At 44.9% G+C, this 16499-nt stretch overlaps 1 protein-coding gene across 1 annotated transcript in view; it reads left to right on the top strand.

Moving 5' to 3' along the window:
• The window catches only part of Bphl (biphenyl hydrolase like), a 29708-nt gene that overhangs the window by 2210 nt on the left and 10999 nt on the right, over positions 1-16499 (top strand). The window contains exons 2-4 of the mRNA XM_051194473.1: positions 3142-3245; positions 5333-5499; positions 8876-9029. Of these exons, the coding sequence (XP_051050430.1) occupies positions 3142-3245; positions 5333-5499; positions 8876-9029 (425 nt within the window). The remainder of the gene's footprint in view (positions 1-3141; positions 3246-5332; positions 5500-8875; positions 9030-16499) is intronic.

Below are 16499 nucleotides of genomic sequence, written 5' to 3'. Positions count from 1 at the left end.
TACTGAGATGGTGCAGACACAGTGTAGTAAGTACTAGATTTGGTTTGTCTATTTTCCCCAAGAGGTTATGCTCTAGCCTCCCCCACACAATCACCTCTCCCTGTTTGGGGGGAGTAGACCCGCCTCCTGGTGCCATGTAGGAAATCTGCAGGTGGGAGCTAAGGACACACAGGATGGGAAGGTACACTTTGAAGGACTCTTAAGCCTTTTGTTCTCTAAGAAATTAACTCAGTCTTGCTGACCTGTTGAACTAAGTGTGGGTGCCTACTTCCCACTTGCATTGTGGTGTATAGTGCAGCCTGGACAGGCCGGTTTAGAAGGCTGGCTGGTGACTTGAATTCAGAGTTTGAGCCCTGCTGAAATGATGTGAGATGAGCTGCCAGTCCTGGGAGGCTGAACCTGCTGAGCTGCACCTACAGCCCAGGGTCTCCACCACCTCCTCCTTCACAGTGAGCATTGTGCTGTGTCTGTCCATCTCCTGCAAGCCTTTAGCCTTAGGAGGGCGTGCCTTTAGTGTCCTGCAACATGTAATGTTGGAAGCAGTTACAGGCTATGCCCCAGAATTAGTGTCTCCCAAGATTGTCCTAGTCACGGGTGTTAGTAAAACTCAACCCAATCTCATAAACATACCTGCTTCAGACATCACAGTTAGAAGAAAGGTGGGGGAGGGGAGGAGATGGGAGAGAAAGGTGGAAAAGAAACTCTGATGGCCAAAGAGAAAGGGGTAGATTGTCCTTTTACATTTTCTGAGGGTTTCTCCAAAAAGCTGGAGCCAGTGCTTTGAGGTTGTAATGACCCCCCAATGATGTCTCATGTATTCCTATGGAAATAAGCTAGCTCTCAGTCACTCTATGATTAAACATAAAAGCTCTGTTATGCTTGTAATTAATAATTTATTAATATTTAATAGTTTTTTGGTAAATAATTCTGTCTTCTCCCCAGCCTTGGAGAGTGGAATCAGGTGCTTGGCAGGATGGGCCAGTGTGATACATCATGTCTGGTGTGGCATCACACTGGATGGACCATTTCCACTTACTGCAGAGCCCCATACCATCCAGCCCCTACCATTGTCCCTCTGTCCCTTCACTCTTCCTGGCTGAACACAGGCTTCTCAGCATGCAATATGGTCACCCAGCAATGCTATCCTGTAATGTCCTTATTTAGATTTTTACCCTTCTTTGGCATTTCTTCACAAAAGACACTTTTCTCTCCACTCAGATACCTCTACCCAACCCGACATGACATTTCTTGTTCTCTCCACCAAAGCCATTTCCAAGCCTTTGCAAATCCTTCCCGGACACAGAGTTTCTAGTAAGACAAGCTCTAGCGACCTGATGGCATACTCCTGTTAGGCGGTAATAATTTAGAAGGAAATCTGAGATGGGGGACCAACACTTAGATCCCGGCAGATGCAGAAAGAAGTAAGATTTGTTGTTTTTGTTACTGAAAGAAAGATATTCTTGTGAACCAGTACTCCAGGGAGAGACTGGTGCCCAGACCTCTGGTAACAACAGGACTCCAGAAAGCCACTGGCTCTGTGCATTGAGAAAAATGGAAACATTGTACAAAATACCTGCATAGCACAAAATGGCTTCCACGTGGTGGGGGGATGGTTTTAACCAGCATGTTCTTGGTACTGTAGGGAAGGGAGCCCCTAAAAGAGCTCTGGTGCATAGAGAGTATCAAATGAACAAGATGGTGCTTATATGCTTTACTGCTAACATGAGCCCAGTAACACTAGTCATCTGCTCAGGGGGTGGCTTCATTTAATAAAACAAGAAACATGGGAAGGAAATTTTATCTGGCCCAGGTGCCTCCAGCATTACCCTGCCCTCCCCAAGCAAATTCTGTGTCTTTGTTTTCTCTCCTGCTGGGTTGGGAGCATGTGAACGTGTGCTGAATGAATCCAGTCTTTGTTAGTAAGAGCAAATGAGCTGGGAGCATGTAGACGTGATAAAAAGAAGCATGCCTATTAGTAGAGTGCGTTATTTGCATCTATCTTGATTCTAAGATGCTTAAAACCATCCTAACAATAAAACTCAATTCTCTGGAGGAATAGAAGGTTAACAAAAACAAATTAATGTCATTGGCTGTTACTTAATGGCTTTATTATTGCTCCTCTGATGTTTGTGTAGATGAGCTTATTTTAAGCTTTCTTATTTCCCAATTTTGTCATATAATATCCAGGAATTATATGCTAATATTAGGTGTATCAATATTCAACACACCCTCCCACATTCTTTATTAACTTTGTTGCTATTGTTTAAGACAGGGTTTCAATATATATCCCAGGCTGACTTTGAACTTGTGGCAATCCTCCTCCCTCCACCTCCCAAGAGCTGGGATTTCATGTGTGCCACCATGTGTGGCTTGCACTCTTTACCACTTGAACTTAGTGAATCAGAAAAAAACCAACACAAGGAACAAAACCCTTGTTTTTTCAAAAGTGCCAAGGGCAGAGGTGGGGTTGGGGTATGTAGAAGGAAAAATAATTTTCTGCCAGTCCACAAGAAGAGCATTTCCGCTTAGCATCTGTCCTGGCGTGCCCTCCACATCCTGCTTATCACTGCTCTCTATCAAGAAGTGGGCAGGAAGACCGTAAGGCCAAGATCTGAAGCAGAAGCCATGCATGAATGCTGCTTACCGGCTTGCTCAACCTGCTTTCTAGTACACAAAACCCAGAACCACCTGCCCAAGAGTGGCACCACCCACAGTGGGCTGGTCCCTTTATAACACATCAGTCATGAATATTTAAAATGCCCCATAGACTTGCCTCTAGGCCAATCTAATGGAGGCACTTTCTCAATTGAAGGTCCTTCTTATAAGATGACCCTGGATTGTGTCAGTTGACAAATAAATGAATAAGTAAGTGTAAATATAAACAAAAAAAAAAAATCTAGCCAGGGCAGAAGCCCCTGGGTGCTGCAGTGGGTCAAAACAGGAAGACGCTGTTCAGATTTATAGTCTATTACGGGGACACGACCTTGATGGAAAACTGAGGCACAGATCAAAGCAGTGCAGCAGGCCCGAGTGGGGGGTACCAGTGCTGACTCACGCACGAGAACTGATACTTTGTCATATGAAATATGTCAGTTTGACAGGACCAATAAGTCTTCCTTTGGGAACTTCTTTGTCTTCCAGCACCGCAGTAACTTCTGCTAAGGTGGCTGTTAATGGCGTTCACCTGCATTACCAGCAAGTTGGAGAAGGGGAGCATGCAGTCCTCCTGCTTCCTGGGATGTTGGGTATGTGCCGATCTTAATGGAATGCTTCTGCAGGCTGTAGATTCTCAATGATGTATCATGATGATGGATGCCCGCATTGATTATTTATGTTAGCGCTTGCTGAAAACTTCTAAGAAATACTTGCCTCACTCAAAGTTGAGGGATTTGGAAAAGTAAATAACTTTCTGCCGCTTTAATTTTTTTATTCTTTTACCCATTCTTCCCCACATTTAAACATACTGTGAAAAATGGTTTCCTACTACTTGGGAGGGTTTCTGGGGTCAAGGAAACAGGGGTCCAAAGATGAAGATAGTAAGCTATACCTGTTTGTTTACAAAGCCTCATATCCACGGGTTTTCTGGAATGTGACACTTGAAGTGCTTAACCTAGGACAGGAGGCAGGGGGAATCAGTTGTGTTTGACTTGTTTAATGAAAATTAGGGGGAATGTGGATTGTTAAAAGATGTTCTTTTGTCTATCTTCCTAACAGGGTCTCACTTTATATCTTAAGCTTGCCCTAGCTTCATAAATATGAGAAGACAGGTTTGTGCCACCATCCCCAGCAAGTTTAAAGTCCTCTTCAAAATCAAAATCAGATTAACACATCACTTTCTGTAGGGTGTGGAGCATATTGGAACTCACTGAATCTCAGCTTAACCTCATAGAGCAGAAGCCCAGGTATAGAAAGTTCCAGAGGGAGTTTGTAGTGATCACTTGAGACATTTCGAATCTACTTGCAAAGCATCTAGTGTTGCTGTTTTCATTTTTGGGTATTTGTGTAACCCAAGTACATACTTATCGTGACTTGCCTCATTTTCCTGAGGGTCACCTGCTAAAATTTTCACCTACTTTCTGTCCTCCTTGCCAGGCCTTCGCTGTTACAGTCCCATTATAACAACTGAGACACTCGGGACACTTAGTGCCCTTTTCTTAAAAGTCAGTAATCAAGGAGGTATTTATTCCAATAGCTGTTGTCCAGTTAAATAAATCATCAGTAAAATAACTTGACACATTGTGTTCTTATTATTTCAACATTGCTGTCATTAACTATACAAATCACCCACCCCAGCATAATTTTTCATCTCTATAAAATATTAACATGATCCCAAAGCTTTAGTCTTTCTTGTACTTTGTTCCCCAGTAACCATGGGTCACTCCGGTTATCATGTACTGATAATTACATATATTCTCAAAAGTTGTTGAAGGTTTTAGCATTCTTGGCCCTAGTCTTTGAATGCATATGTTTTCTCACTTGTGAAACTTTTACCCTGCCTCCTCTAATCCTGCCCTAATTCCCGATCCTCCTTCAGGGTAGTTCCTTCTATAACAGGGACATACAAGACGCTCCTGTGAGAGAGAAGTAGACAGGGGCTGGAAATACACTGGTCTGCTTTTGAGCCCAGCTGTGTGCGCGTTTCCTGTCTATTCATGGCCTGGGTGCTAGGTGCTAGGTGTTTAAAAAACAAAAACAAAAATTTGTACAGTAAATACACCTGCCACTGGCTGGATGAAACTCTTACCGAGTGACCTTTCACACATATAGTGGATGTGAGCACACCACATCTCGAGTGGCTGATTGGTCGTGACTAAAAGATAAACTCTTAAGAGTCTTTCATATTAGCTTAATGAAAAATAAGACTTCTGGAATATGAGACTTCTACCAGGATGCCACTGGGGTCTCCACCATTTCTAAGTCATTTTTCTTTAGAGAAGAGAGAGACAGACAGACAGAGAGAAGGGGAGAGAGAAAGTTCATTTCAGTACAGTTTAGTTCATTCTTTTAATGGGTAAATAGGAAAGAACTGAATTGAAAGTCTGTCCAAAGTGCCACAATAATACTGGTCCTGAGCCTCGCTTCCTCAAAATCACCACTAGGGGGAGACCAGAGGCCGATCCTAATTCCATTAGGAGTGGAAATCTGCCTCTTGGGAAGTTGGCCCTAAAAAGACAACTTCCCTGACTAACTTTGAAGGGAAGCAGGAACTGTATTTTGGGATGTCACTGCTTCCTTTTCCGTCTGGCGCGTTTTACGATGTTATGCTTCCGTTTCGCTCCGGTGTTCTAGCTACACTGAGAACATTCAGAATGTAACTGATGGCTGTTTTTAGGAAGCGGAAGCACCGATTTTGCACCACAGCTTCAGAGCCTAAATAAGAAGCGCTTCACAGTGGTGGCCTGGGACCCTCGAGGATATGGACAGTCCAGACCCCCAGATCGAGACTTCCCACAAGACTTTTTTGAAAGGGATGCAAAGGATGCTGTTGACTTGATGAAGGTAAGACCCAGAGAAGTGCTAAGTGGGGGAAGATGACTGGAACCACCTTCATTTACTGTAATTCCTGGTGTTCTTTCTTTCTACAAAGGTAATAACTAATGCGAGTCATACGTAAGGAATACCTAAAGGACCGTGTAGAAGCAGAACACAGCTCTGCAGACCTACAACACCACACACAACAAAATACACACTTTTCTATCTTTGTAACTGGAGTCCTGAGCTGGAAGCTCAACTCCATGGCTTCCAGAGTGTCAGGTGTAGCCACGCCCCCCAAAGAACGGAGCAAGAGGTGGTGGTGAAGAGGCAGGAATGCATTTTGAACAAAACTGCCATTTGAGGAAGGTGGACAGGAAGACGGTCTTCGAGTACTGACATGAATCTTAGGTTTAAGTAGAGCCAGAACTGGAGAGGAGGCAAGAAGTTTTCAAACCTAAGCAGTCTTGGTCAAGGTGTGGTCTGGTGTTACCTCAGGTCTGGTTCTGCAAGGTGTCCATGCTTGGGGGTGGGGTGATCTGTCTGTAAGGCTCTGCTGTTCCCCGAATCCAAACTAACTTCCGGCTTAGGACGATGTGGACGGAACAGGACACTTTAAAAGCAACTGTACCATGTTTGTGCCTTCAGCCTTGAAGGGGGTTGCCTTAGTTAGAATTACTATTGCTGTGATGAAACACCATGACCAAAGCAACATGGAGAGGAAAGCGTTTATTCAGCTTATGCTTCATCATCCCTGTCGTCATCAAGGGAAGTCAGGATAGGAACTCAAGCAAGGCAGGAATCTGGAGTCAGGAGCTGATAATAGAGGCCATGAGGGGTGCTGCTTACTGGCTTGCTCATCATAGCTTGCTCAGCCTGCTTTTTTTTTTTTTTTTTTTTTAGATTTATTTATTTATCTTATGTATATGAATGCTCTATCGGCACGTGCACCTTCATGCCAGAAAAGGGCAGTAGATCGATCCAATTACAGAAGGCTATGAGCCATCATGTGGTTGCTGGGAATTGACCTCTGGAAGAGCAGCCAGTGCTGAGTCACCTCTCCAGCCCCCTCAGCCTGATATCTTATAGAACCCAGGACCATATGCCCAGAGGTGGCACCACCCACAATGGGCCCCCTCCCGCATCAATCACTAAATAAGAAAATGCTCTACAGGCTTGCCTACAGCCCGACCTTATGGAGGCATTTTCTTAACTGAAGCTCCCTTCTCTTTGATGACTCTAGCTTGTAACAAGTTGACATAAAACTACCCAGTATAGGAGTTAAGACTGGTTCTGTTGGTTATGTACCACCAGCCTTTAGACATGCTCCCTGAATGCTTAACATGCCTACATGCATAGTTGAGCAGGAATCCAACTCAAAGTAAAGAAGATACAAAATGAAGATGGAGAAGTCCAGCTTTTAATTACTTTGTAGGTCCAGGTGAGGAGTCAATATGTTTGAGCAAGCAAGGTATTTTATTTGGTTATTTTGATTTTTTGAGACAGGGTCTTGATATCTAACCCTGGCTAGCCTCAAACTCACTGTGTAGTAGGGTAGCCTCTACCTCCTGAATTCTGGGATTATAGGTGTATGACACTGATGGCATCATACCATACCTTGTATTCTTCCAGTTTGCTGCTTTGAAGACATGTCAAGGAAATGTGGCTTCCTTCCCGATGAAGTATATTTGTTGCTATTGTCCCCTCTCCATGGTCTCATTCTCTGTGGTTTCAGTTACCCATGATCAATTGAGGTCTGGAAATATTAAGTGGAAAATTCCAGGAAAAAAAAAACCAATTCATAATTTGTAATGTTTTAAAATGTAAATTAAATTTATTTTTTAGCTTATACATTAAAACATAAAAATTGTATGTGCCAGAGGGTTAAGGTAAGTCCCAGTACATGTCTATACTGCACAATGTTCAAAACATGCCTATCACATCAACTATTGTTGCTCAGTTGCTTTCCACCTTGTTTCCCGAAACAAGGTCACTCATTGGCCTGAAGGTCACCAAGTAGGTTAAGCTGGATGGCCAACAAGCCCCAGGGATCCTCCTGTCTCTACGTCAGAGCTGGGATTGCAGCATGTGCCACTATGGCTAGTTTTTGGCTTTTTTTTTTTTTTTTTTTTTTTTTTTTTTTGGAGGAGGGGTCCTGGGAGAGAACGCAGACCCTCATGCTTATACTGCACTTCGCCAACAGAGCTATCTCACCCAGTCCCCAATACTTACCATTTTCTTGTGAGAAAAACGTGCAGAAGATTTCCTTCTGCCTTTCTGAAATGCAAGTTCATTAATGTTATTTGTAGCACTCTGTCACGAGTTGTAAATACCCTGCCATTCTGAGTGGTACAGTGTGGTGCTGCCTACCCATCCTGCCTCTGTCCTGCCCAAATGGTAAGATCACTTGTCCAATATATCCCCATTGTACTGCATGTGCGTGTGTAGCTCCTGGTTCCATCTATGTTACAAAGCATCCATGGTGAGGTAGGGTCTTGGAATGTAACCCAGGCAGATACAAGAGACCTTCTGTATTTCATTGGATGCGTGTACTATCTTATTCCATGCACCATCTATTGTCAAATGATTAACTTAATTGTAATCTACTTTTTGGTATAAGTTGCTCATGGACATTTGTCACTTTTGTGATTATGGGCAGTATTATATATATTTTGGGTCTATCTCCTGGTAAGTGAACCCAAGAAGCAGTGTGCTAGGTTGCAGAGAATACATATTCTCATTTTGCATGTTGATGTCAAATGATTATTCAGAGTATATACACATATGTGTGATCCCACAAGCAATTATCCTGACTAACATTTGTCAGTTCCTTACCTTTAACCTTTTCAGATACTCCATTTTACTTCTAGTAACCTCCTACATATGCTTTGTTAGCTTTCTCTACTGAGCACATTTTTCAGGGACCTGGTTGGTTCACCCAAGGACGGATGCAGGTTTGCCGTGACCCCATACCTCCTCTCATCTCTAGGCAGCTCTTCCCACTGTTGCAGATCCCCTGCGGCCTTTTATCTTAAACTCCTCTCCAATCTACAGAATTGCCCTCTGAGCATTGCTCGGATGTATGCACACATGGTGCTTGCCCCTACCCAAGTACAGCAGATTTCTGCTGATCCTGTACTTAGGCACTTTAAGGCATTTTATCCAACCTGAAGATGTGCTTTCTGCATAGGTCAAAATAATAATGTATATTCAAGTTTTTATGGCAACTACATTGTGGCAAAGCTAACTGACACCAGGTCTCCAAGCAGCAGACTTGTAGAATTCTGATCACTACCAACCAGGTTCTTTAAAGAGAATGGAGTAGGAACTGTGCCATGTGTCCTGATGTGCTGGCTACAGATGAACAGTAAGTATGCCATGCCTTCTGCTGTGTCGCCTACAGGTGCTGCAGTTTAAGCAGGTCTCCCTCCTGGGCTGGAGTGATGGGGGCATAACTGCACTCATTGCTGCTGCAAAGTATCCATCTTACATCCGCAAGATGGTGATCTGGGGAGCGAATGCCTATGTCACTGAGGAAGATAGCAGGATTTACCAGGGTAGGTTCTGCCAGTCAGAAACGTTGTCATGACGATCCTCCTTGCTCCCTCCTCATCTCTTGTTTTGTGATGTGCTGACTGACAAGTTGCATTTCATCCTCCAATTCTCAGCTCTAAGGTCAAAAGAAAGATGAGTTTTCAGGAAAGTCATATAATTTAACCAACCTAGAAATGGATAGTTTTCTATTTCCAGAAGTGAAACTTGGGTGACTCAGGCCAAGGCTCTGGAAAGACAGTGTTTACATTCACTACCATGGGTGGGTAGTGAACTTGAAGGAAGGAGGGGGCGTTGTGAAGTGTTACTCATAACCTCACTAAAACTAAGGTGAAAGCCGGTTGCAGTGATTCATACCTCAAATCTTGGCTGCTTGAGCAGTCAAGACTGCAGAATTCTGAGTTTGAAGCAAGCATGGGCAACGAAGCATGGCCTTATCTTAAAATAAGAATCATGAGTGAATAAATACACACATATAATGAATATGAAAGAGAGCAATAGGCTGAAACTCCTTCCTATGCTTTGGTTACAATAATCTGTGTAGTTTTCTTGTCAAAAGTCTCATGTAAGTTTCTCCTTGAGGCATTTAGGGGCACAAGAGTGACACCAGTGACCTTGATCCTGTGGTTCAACACTAGCCTGCCACTTGCTTTTGTAAAACTGAAGCGCCAATGAAAAGTTAGTTCATGAGTCAGAGACTAAGCTGGGACATCTACATCCTAACTCTTCCTCTTTTCTCTTCTCCGGGCATTGCTGCCTGGCCTGCACCAATGCCCAGAGCAGATGAGAGTGTTCCAATTATTAGGCACCCAGCCCTGGCATTGTTTAGCCTCTAGCAAACTTTCTGAATTGGGAGGATCAAGCTCTCGGAAGGAAAGGAAGGTACCCCAGAGCTTGGGGGTCACTGGAACAAAAGGCAAGCTGCCTGAGCTTCCCACCACTTCTACCTGCCACCCTGGCCATCACAACCCTCCCTTTCACTGGAAGCTTTCTGTGTCTTTACTAAACAGTAGATGGCCTAACAAAAGCAGTTTACTTCCAGTGGGTCTGGCATTGTCTCTTTATGGCTGTGCATATAGTATGTCTTCAGTGGGTCTTTTGGCCTTCAAAGCCTGAAATATTTACCCTTCAGCTCTGACAGAAGTTGGCAGAGCTCTGAAGATGCTATGTCTCTTCCAGGTCCTGCCATGCACGTTGTAAGCTACTTGGAGGCTACATCCTGTTCTAGAATCTTAGTTCTCTATGACCTTACCGTTTCTAAAGCAATCTGAAACCCTTAATGACAGATGGTTGGGAAACCAATCCTAGTCTGACCTCCACTTGTCCTCACCATGCTCCCACCTGACTCAGTGTCTGCCTGGTACAGAGTAGGCTGTTCACTGTTGCCATCCATTAGCTCCTGCTGCCTCGGGTACCAGATGCCTTCACTTTTTCCAAATCCTGGACCTTCCCTTACTGGGTCCTTCCTCTCTGCTTCAAGAGGTAAACATGATTCCTCCTCCAAAGAACTGCCCCCTTTCTCTCTAGTTCCTCCTTGCCATGCTGTGCCCGTGCTCTTGATCCTTCGGTGGCTTTGAGGTCCTTCTGGTGCTCTCTGCTGAATGGTCCTCACTGCAGCAAGTATAATATTATTATTGTCAAAGACAGTGCATACCTTTGACTTGTCAGTAGCACTCCCTCACTACTCTCTAGACATTTGAGTCACATACTGATTTTGTAAGGTGTATAGAAATACCTCCCCCGTACACATTGGTCACCACCTGTTTGCCTAGCCAGTCACTGATCTTTCCAAAGAAGCAGCTGCTAGCACCGACTTGGTTTTGTTTTCTGTCTTCATTTTTCCTGTCTCCTTATGCTTGCTTTGGATTCTGATTTGCTCTGTGCCCTCCAATCTCAAAGTAGGAATCTTGATTGTTGATTTGAGATGTTTATTCTTTTCTAATACATCATTTAATGCTGTAACTTTTCCTCTACAGTACCTAGATCTAATAACCCACATTTATAAAGGAGATTTATTAGATTGATTTATAGGATGCTGTCTGAATGCCCCAACAAGGGCTGTCTCATACTGAAACAACTGAGAACCCAGTCCTGTCTCCATCAGCAAGGCTGAATGTCTTAGCAGACCCGTGCTGAAGGCCTCAGGCTTCTCAGACAGCTGCTAGTCTTCTGTCTACATTGGAGTCCTGAAAATGATGGTTTGAATATTGCTGAAGGAATGCTGCAGTGTTCTTATTGCTGTGAGAAAACACCATGACCAAAAGCAACTAGGGAGGGAGAGGGTCTATTTCTCCTCACAACTCTCAGGTCATTCCATCACCAAGAGAAATCAGGGCAAGAACTTGGGGCAGAAACCTAGATGTAGGAACTGAAGCAGAGACCATGGAGGAGTGCTGCTTACTGGCTTGCTCCTCCCTTTTTGCTTGTCCAGTCTGCTTCCTTAGAGCACCCAAGGCCACCAACCCAGGGGTGGTTCTACCCACATTGAGCCAGGCCTTCCCACTCAGTCAAGTGCACCCCAGGCCAACCAGGTGAGAGCATTCTCTCAATTGAGGGTGCCTCTTCCCAAGTGACTCTAGCTTATGTGACATTGACTGGCCAGCACATCTTAAAACATGATAGATGGGCTTGCCCGCAAGAATGAAGGCAAAGGAGTGAAAAGAAACTTCCTTCTTCCGTGTCCTTTTGTGTGGGTTGACACCAAAGGGTGTGGTCTGGATTTAGGGTGGCTCTTCCTGCTTCAAATAATCGGATTAAGAAAATCTCTCACAGAGTGCCCAGCAGCGTGGCTTTTAGTTGGTTCCAGATGTTGTCAAGCTCACAAAATTAGCCATCACAGCTACAAATCTTACCATGTAACATTTTGATTCATCAAAAGATATTTCAAAATATCTTTCCTAATGTCTCTTCAGACTATGCCTTTTACTGGTAGCTACTTAGAAACGAATGCTTCATTTCTAAACACTTGGGGTTTCCTAGATGTCTTTCTGCTATTAGTATTTGCCTTTTCAGTTTTTTTTTTTTTAAAGTTCAGAACATAGACAATCTTGTTCTAAAATTGAACATCTCTACTCACTGCCTTTCCTCTGTCATTCAGCTAACAACCCACACCCTCTGGATGCACATGAGGTTCCCTTGAGAGCTCAGTCCTTGGCCCTCTACATCTTACGGTGATTTTGTTCTGTTGATACCACACAAGGACTCTTGAATGATAGCCTCGCCCAGCCCCACCCTTGCCCCCTCACTGAGTTCAGAACCTCAAGCTTTCTTCCACAGCAGAAAATCCTTTGTAAGGCAAAAATCAAGCCATTCCATCTGCCACTTAAAAAAAACGCTAGTAACTTCTAAGAAGTCCACTCAGCCTGACTGGCCCCTGCCAGTCTGGCTCCTCTCTGCCCTCTGATTCCTCTGTTCCCTGTCTCCCTGTGAGGTTCCTGCCTTTGGGGTGCTCCTTGCCCTCTCCCAGCCACATCATTCTCAATAGTCACCCCGATACCCAGCAGCCAGGGCACTACCTCTGAGACTGTGTCCCAGAGCCCTAAGCTTGGCGAGCATGTGATGGGATGCGCATGCCCACGCCATGGTACTTTGTACTATGGTGCTGTCACCCTCTTACTCCTTTGACTTAGTCACTGTAGAATAAGTTTCCCGCCACAGTGGTTCTGACTTTCCCTGCTTTCTGAAACAAAATCAAAACTCTCTCAATCCCACAATACTCCTTACTGCCTAGGATATCTGTTTCCCTCCCTAACCACCCCTGCCACTTCCTCATCCTGGAGGGTGGCCTCTGAGCCACCAGCCCAGTGGAGATGATGCCTCCCATGTAGCCAAACCCTCAGGACATTTGGCAGTTCTGTGTTCTTATTTAATTCCCCCCACACATACCCATGGCCATTGAAAGCAGTCTCCTGTTGTGCGTGATACAGCTCACACCTTCTTCTCCAGCTCCCTCTGGGTTGGCTTTCTTGCCCCTGTGTTGTCATGGCCCTGCCATCTGTCTGCTTGCTCTCTGGCTTTGCTAGGTAGGGCAGTGTCATTGAGGTCCTCGAGGGACATCTTTGCTTTCTGTTCTGATCCTCTTCCCGTGTGTGTGTGTGTGTGTGTGTGTGTGTGTGTGTGTGTGTGTGTGTGCTTATATGCACACATGCATGTGTCAGGGTGTGGTGGGTGCATGTGTATGTGCCCATGCATGTGGAGGCTAGAGGTCCACTGTGGGTGTTGTTTGTTTTCTGAGACAGGATCTCTCACTGAACCTGGAGTTCACTGCTTAAGTGAGGCTGACCGGTCCATGAGCCCCAGGGATCTACCTGTCTCTGCTTTCCTAGCACCTGGATTTCAAGTGTGCACCATTACCTGTAGACAACATTTAGACATTTTACCTGGGTTCTAGAATTAAAGTCAGATCCTTGTGTTTGTGTGACAGGCTCTATAGTGACTAAACTGCCCCCACCAGCCTCCCCTACCTCCCTTTTAAAATCAGCAATTCGGTGTGTTGCCCACACCTGCCTCAAACCCTTGGGCTCAAGCAGTCCCCTCTTCCTAAGCCTCCTGAGTAGCTTAGATGACAGGCACACTCCACCACGCTCAACTCCTTTCACACTCTGTATTCTCCTCTGTCTTCCCCTAGCTTCCAAGTCCTACATACTGGACTCTTCATTTGATTTTTCCCATCTGGTTGCCATACAGATACCATGCCATGTCTGAAAACCTGATGAACTCAGCCCTACCTCTTGACCTGTTCCTCTTGCTTAATGTCTTACCCTGGTAAATGATTCACCCAGGAGCATGGTACACACTGGTTTCAATCCTGAACACAGCCTGTTATCTTGGTTTTAATTTCTGTGGCTTCACTCTGCTATGTTCTGAAGGCTTAAATGGAAAATTCCAGAGGAATCAATCCTTAAGTTTTCAATTTTGTACCACTGTGAGAAGAATGCTGGAATATTCTGTCATACCTGGTGCTGCTATTTGCCACCCAGATCACAAACCAACCCTTTGTCCCGTGTCCACTACACTCTGTATGTTGCCTGCCTGTTAGTCCTCAGAAAGCATGATGCTCAATAGATCAACTGTCAACTGGTTGCCATTCCTGCATTCGGTACACACTTGTTTTGCTTAAAACACGTCATACAATGATGAGCAATGCTGTCAGGCCCGCTGCAGTGTCTTCTTGCTGTTCTGGTTTACATTAGTTATTACATATCTCTTTTACTGAATCTGCTTAGCAATAAATGTCATCAAGAGAACACAATGTTTGTAAAGTTCACTGCTCTATAGTTTCAAGAAATCAGGTGTCCCGGCTGGGTCCCTTGTGGATAAGAGCAGCTTCTGTGCCATCGACACTGTCAGTAATCACTGACTGTAAGGATCTCGTCAGCAAAGGCTGCATCTCATCTGTCTTAGTTACTTTTCTGACACCATGACCAATGCATCTTATAAAAGAACGCCTTTAACTTGGGGTTCATGGTTCCAGAGGGTTGCCATTCATGACCATCCATGGTGAGGAGCATAGCAGCAGGCAGGCAGGCAGGCATAGTGCTGGAGCAGTAGATGAGAGTTCAAATCTGGTCCAGAAGCAGAAGGCAGAGAGAGCTAACTGGGAATGGTACGCACTTTTGAAACCTCAAAGCCCACTCCCCAGTGACACCCATCCTAATCCTTCTTAAGCAGTTCTACTAATTGGAGGCCATGTATTCAAATACATGAGCTTTTAGGGGCCACTCTCACTGAAACCAACACATTAGTCAAGGTTATACTGGTGGAAACAGACACTTAGCAGACTTGTGCTTGCTGAACTAACTCTTAGTTAGTAAGTTTTCTTTGTGAGTCCAGTTTAGCATGGATTCTATGCTCTAAAAGAAGTGGGGGAATATGGCAGTTTCTTTTGGGGATCCAAATTCTGTTGTGAATTAACAGTTTGATTCAATCGGTTATTCTGGGCCCTTGCCTATGAAGCCTAATTACTAATTTGGGGGAGTGATTATGCTTTGGAACAGAAACGGCTTCCTGTTTAAATAAAATAACAGAAGTAAATATATAAGTGCAAAGAATCTTTTTGAGTTATGTGTTACAGGCCAGGCACCGTTGTCAGCAAATCCCATGGATTACTCTTTATTCTACAGGGTTAATATAATTCATGTTTTCTGATTAGGATATTAGTGCAGTGAGGTTAAGCCACTTGCCCAGTCTCACACAGCAGGAATTCTAGGAGCTGGGTCTCCTACATAATCAGTCTGACTTCCAAGCCTGTGCTCCCAGCCACTGCATGTTAGACCTCTGGCTCCCCCACCCCCACCCCGGCAGCAGCTGGGTTTCCCTGCCCTGAGATTTTGTGCTTCTTCCTCTAGGATCTTGAAGGCTTGCCCCAGATCCGCCTCTCCCATAGACACCTTTCATTCCAAAACCGTACATAAGTTAATCCATTAAAAGGACCTCGGCAGTCCCACAGCAGCCCCGTGCTCCATTGGGAACACTGCTGAGCACCAATGCACTGGGTTCTCAAAAGCTCTTGGCCTTCACAGTCAACCCTTCTGGCATAAGTGAACTATGCTACCTTGGGCCTGCTGAGGCCCAGGACTGATTCTGCTGACACCCTTGCAATAGCTACATGCTTTGTCCCAGCACACGGTGCCTCCCAGGAGCCCTGATCCTCCCATGCTTTGGTCACATCAGCTTATGCTCCCAAGCAAGTTTGTCATCAAGCCACACCAACATGATCTCTTGCATGTATTGCCATCCCTGGCTTGTTCTTTTCTTCATTACACTGCTATGATTCTCTCATGGTGCTGCTTGTGGCTATGGTACCCTGGTTCCCACCGCTGGACTGTATTCACAGAAACGTTGGACAAATCTGCTGATTTCCTCATGTTGCTGGAGACCCTCCTACCCTCTCCAGTGGATGAGCCCTAAGGAAACTGCTGGCTGTGGGACGCTGAGACTACAGAAGTGACAGCTTGTCATTCTTGTCTGGAAACTATGAGCATGGACTCAGATTGGCCTTGGCTCCTCCTTGCTGATGGCTGCCTGACCCTGTTGTCAGGGTTTTCTTTCTCTCTGATGGACTCACTCAAACATATTCAATAGTTACTATGACTCTGGTAAAGCATGAGAATTGTATTTCAGGGGTTTGGGAAAAAGCTCAGTTGGTAAAGTCGATGACATTAAAGTGTGAGGACCTGAGTTTTAGCCCCAGCACCCATGTAAAAGGCCGTGGGCAGTGGGGTATGCTGAAAAAGCAGAGATGGGCCTCCCTAACCAGCCAGCCTAGCCTTGCTGTGAGTCTGTCTCATAAAACAAGGCGGACAATGCCTGAGGCCAAATGACACTCAGTGCTGGCCTCTGGTCTTCATATGCACATGCGCGCACACACACACACACAGTTCTTACACACACACACACACACACACACACACACACACATTTTTCTTTTTTAACTTTATGTGTGTAAGTGTTTTGCATCCAGAGGCATTGTATTC

Source organism: Phodopus roborovskii, unplaced genomic scaffold (assembly GCF_943737965.1).
Source record: "Phodopus roborovskii unplaced genomic scaffold, PHOROB, whole genome shotgun sequence".
Classification (NCBI taxonomy): Eukaryota; Metazoa; Chordata; class Mammalia; order Rodentia; family Cricetidae; genus Phodopus; species Phodopus roborovskii.
This window is presented reverse-complemented; position numbering and strand designations above follow the sequence as displayed.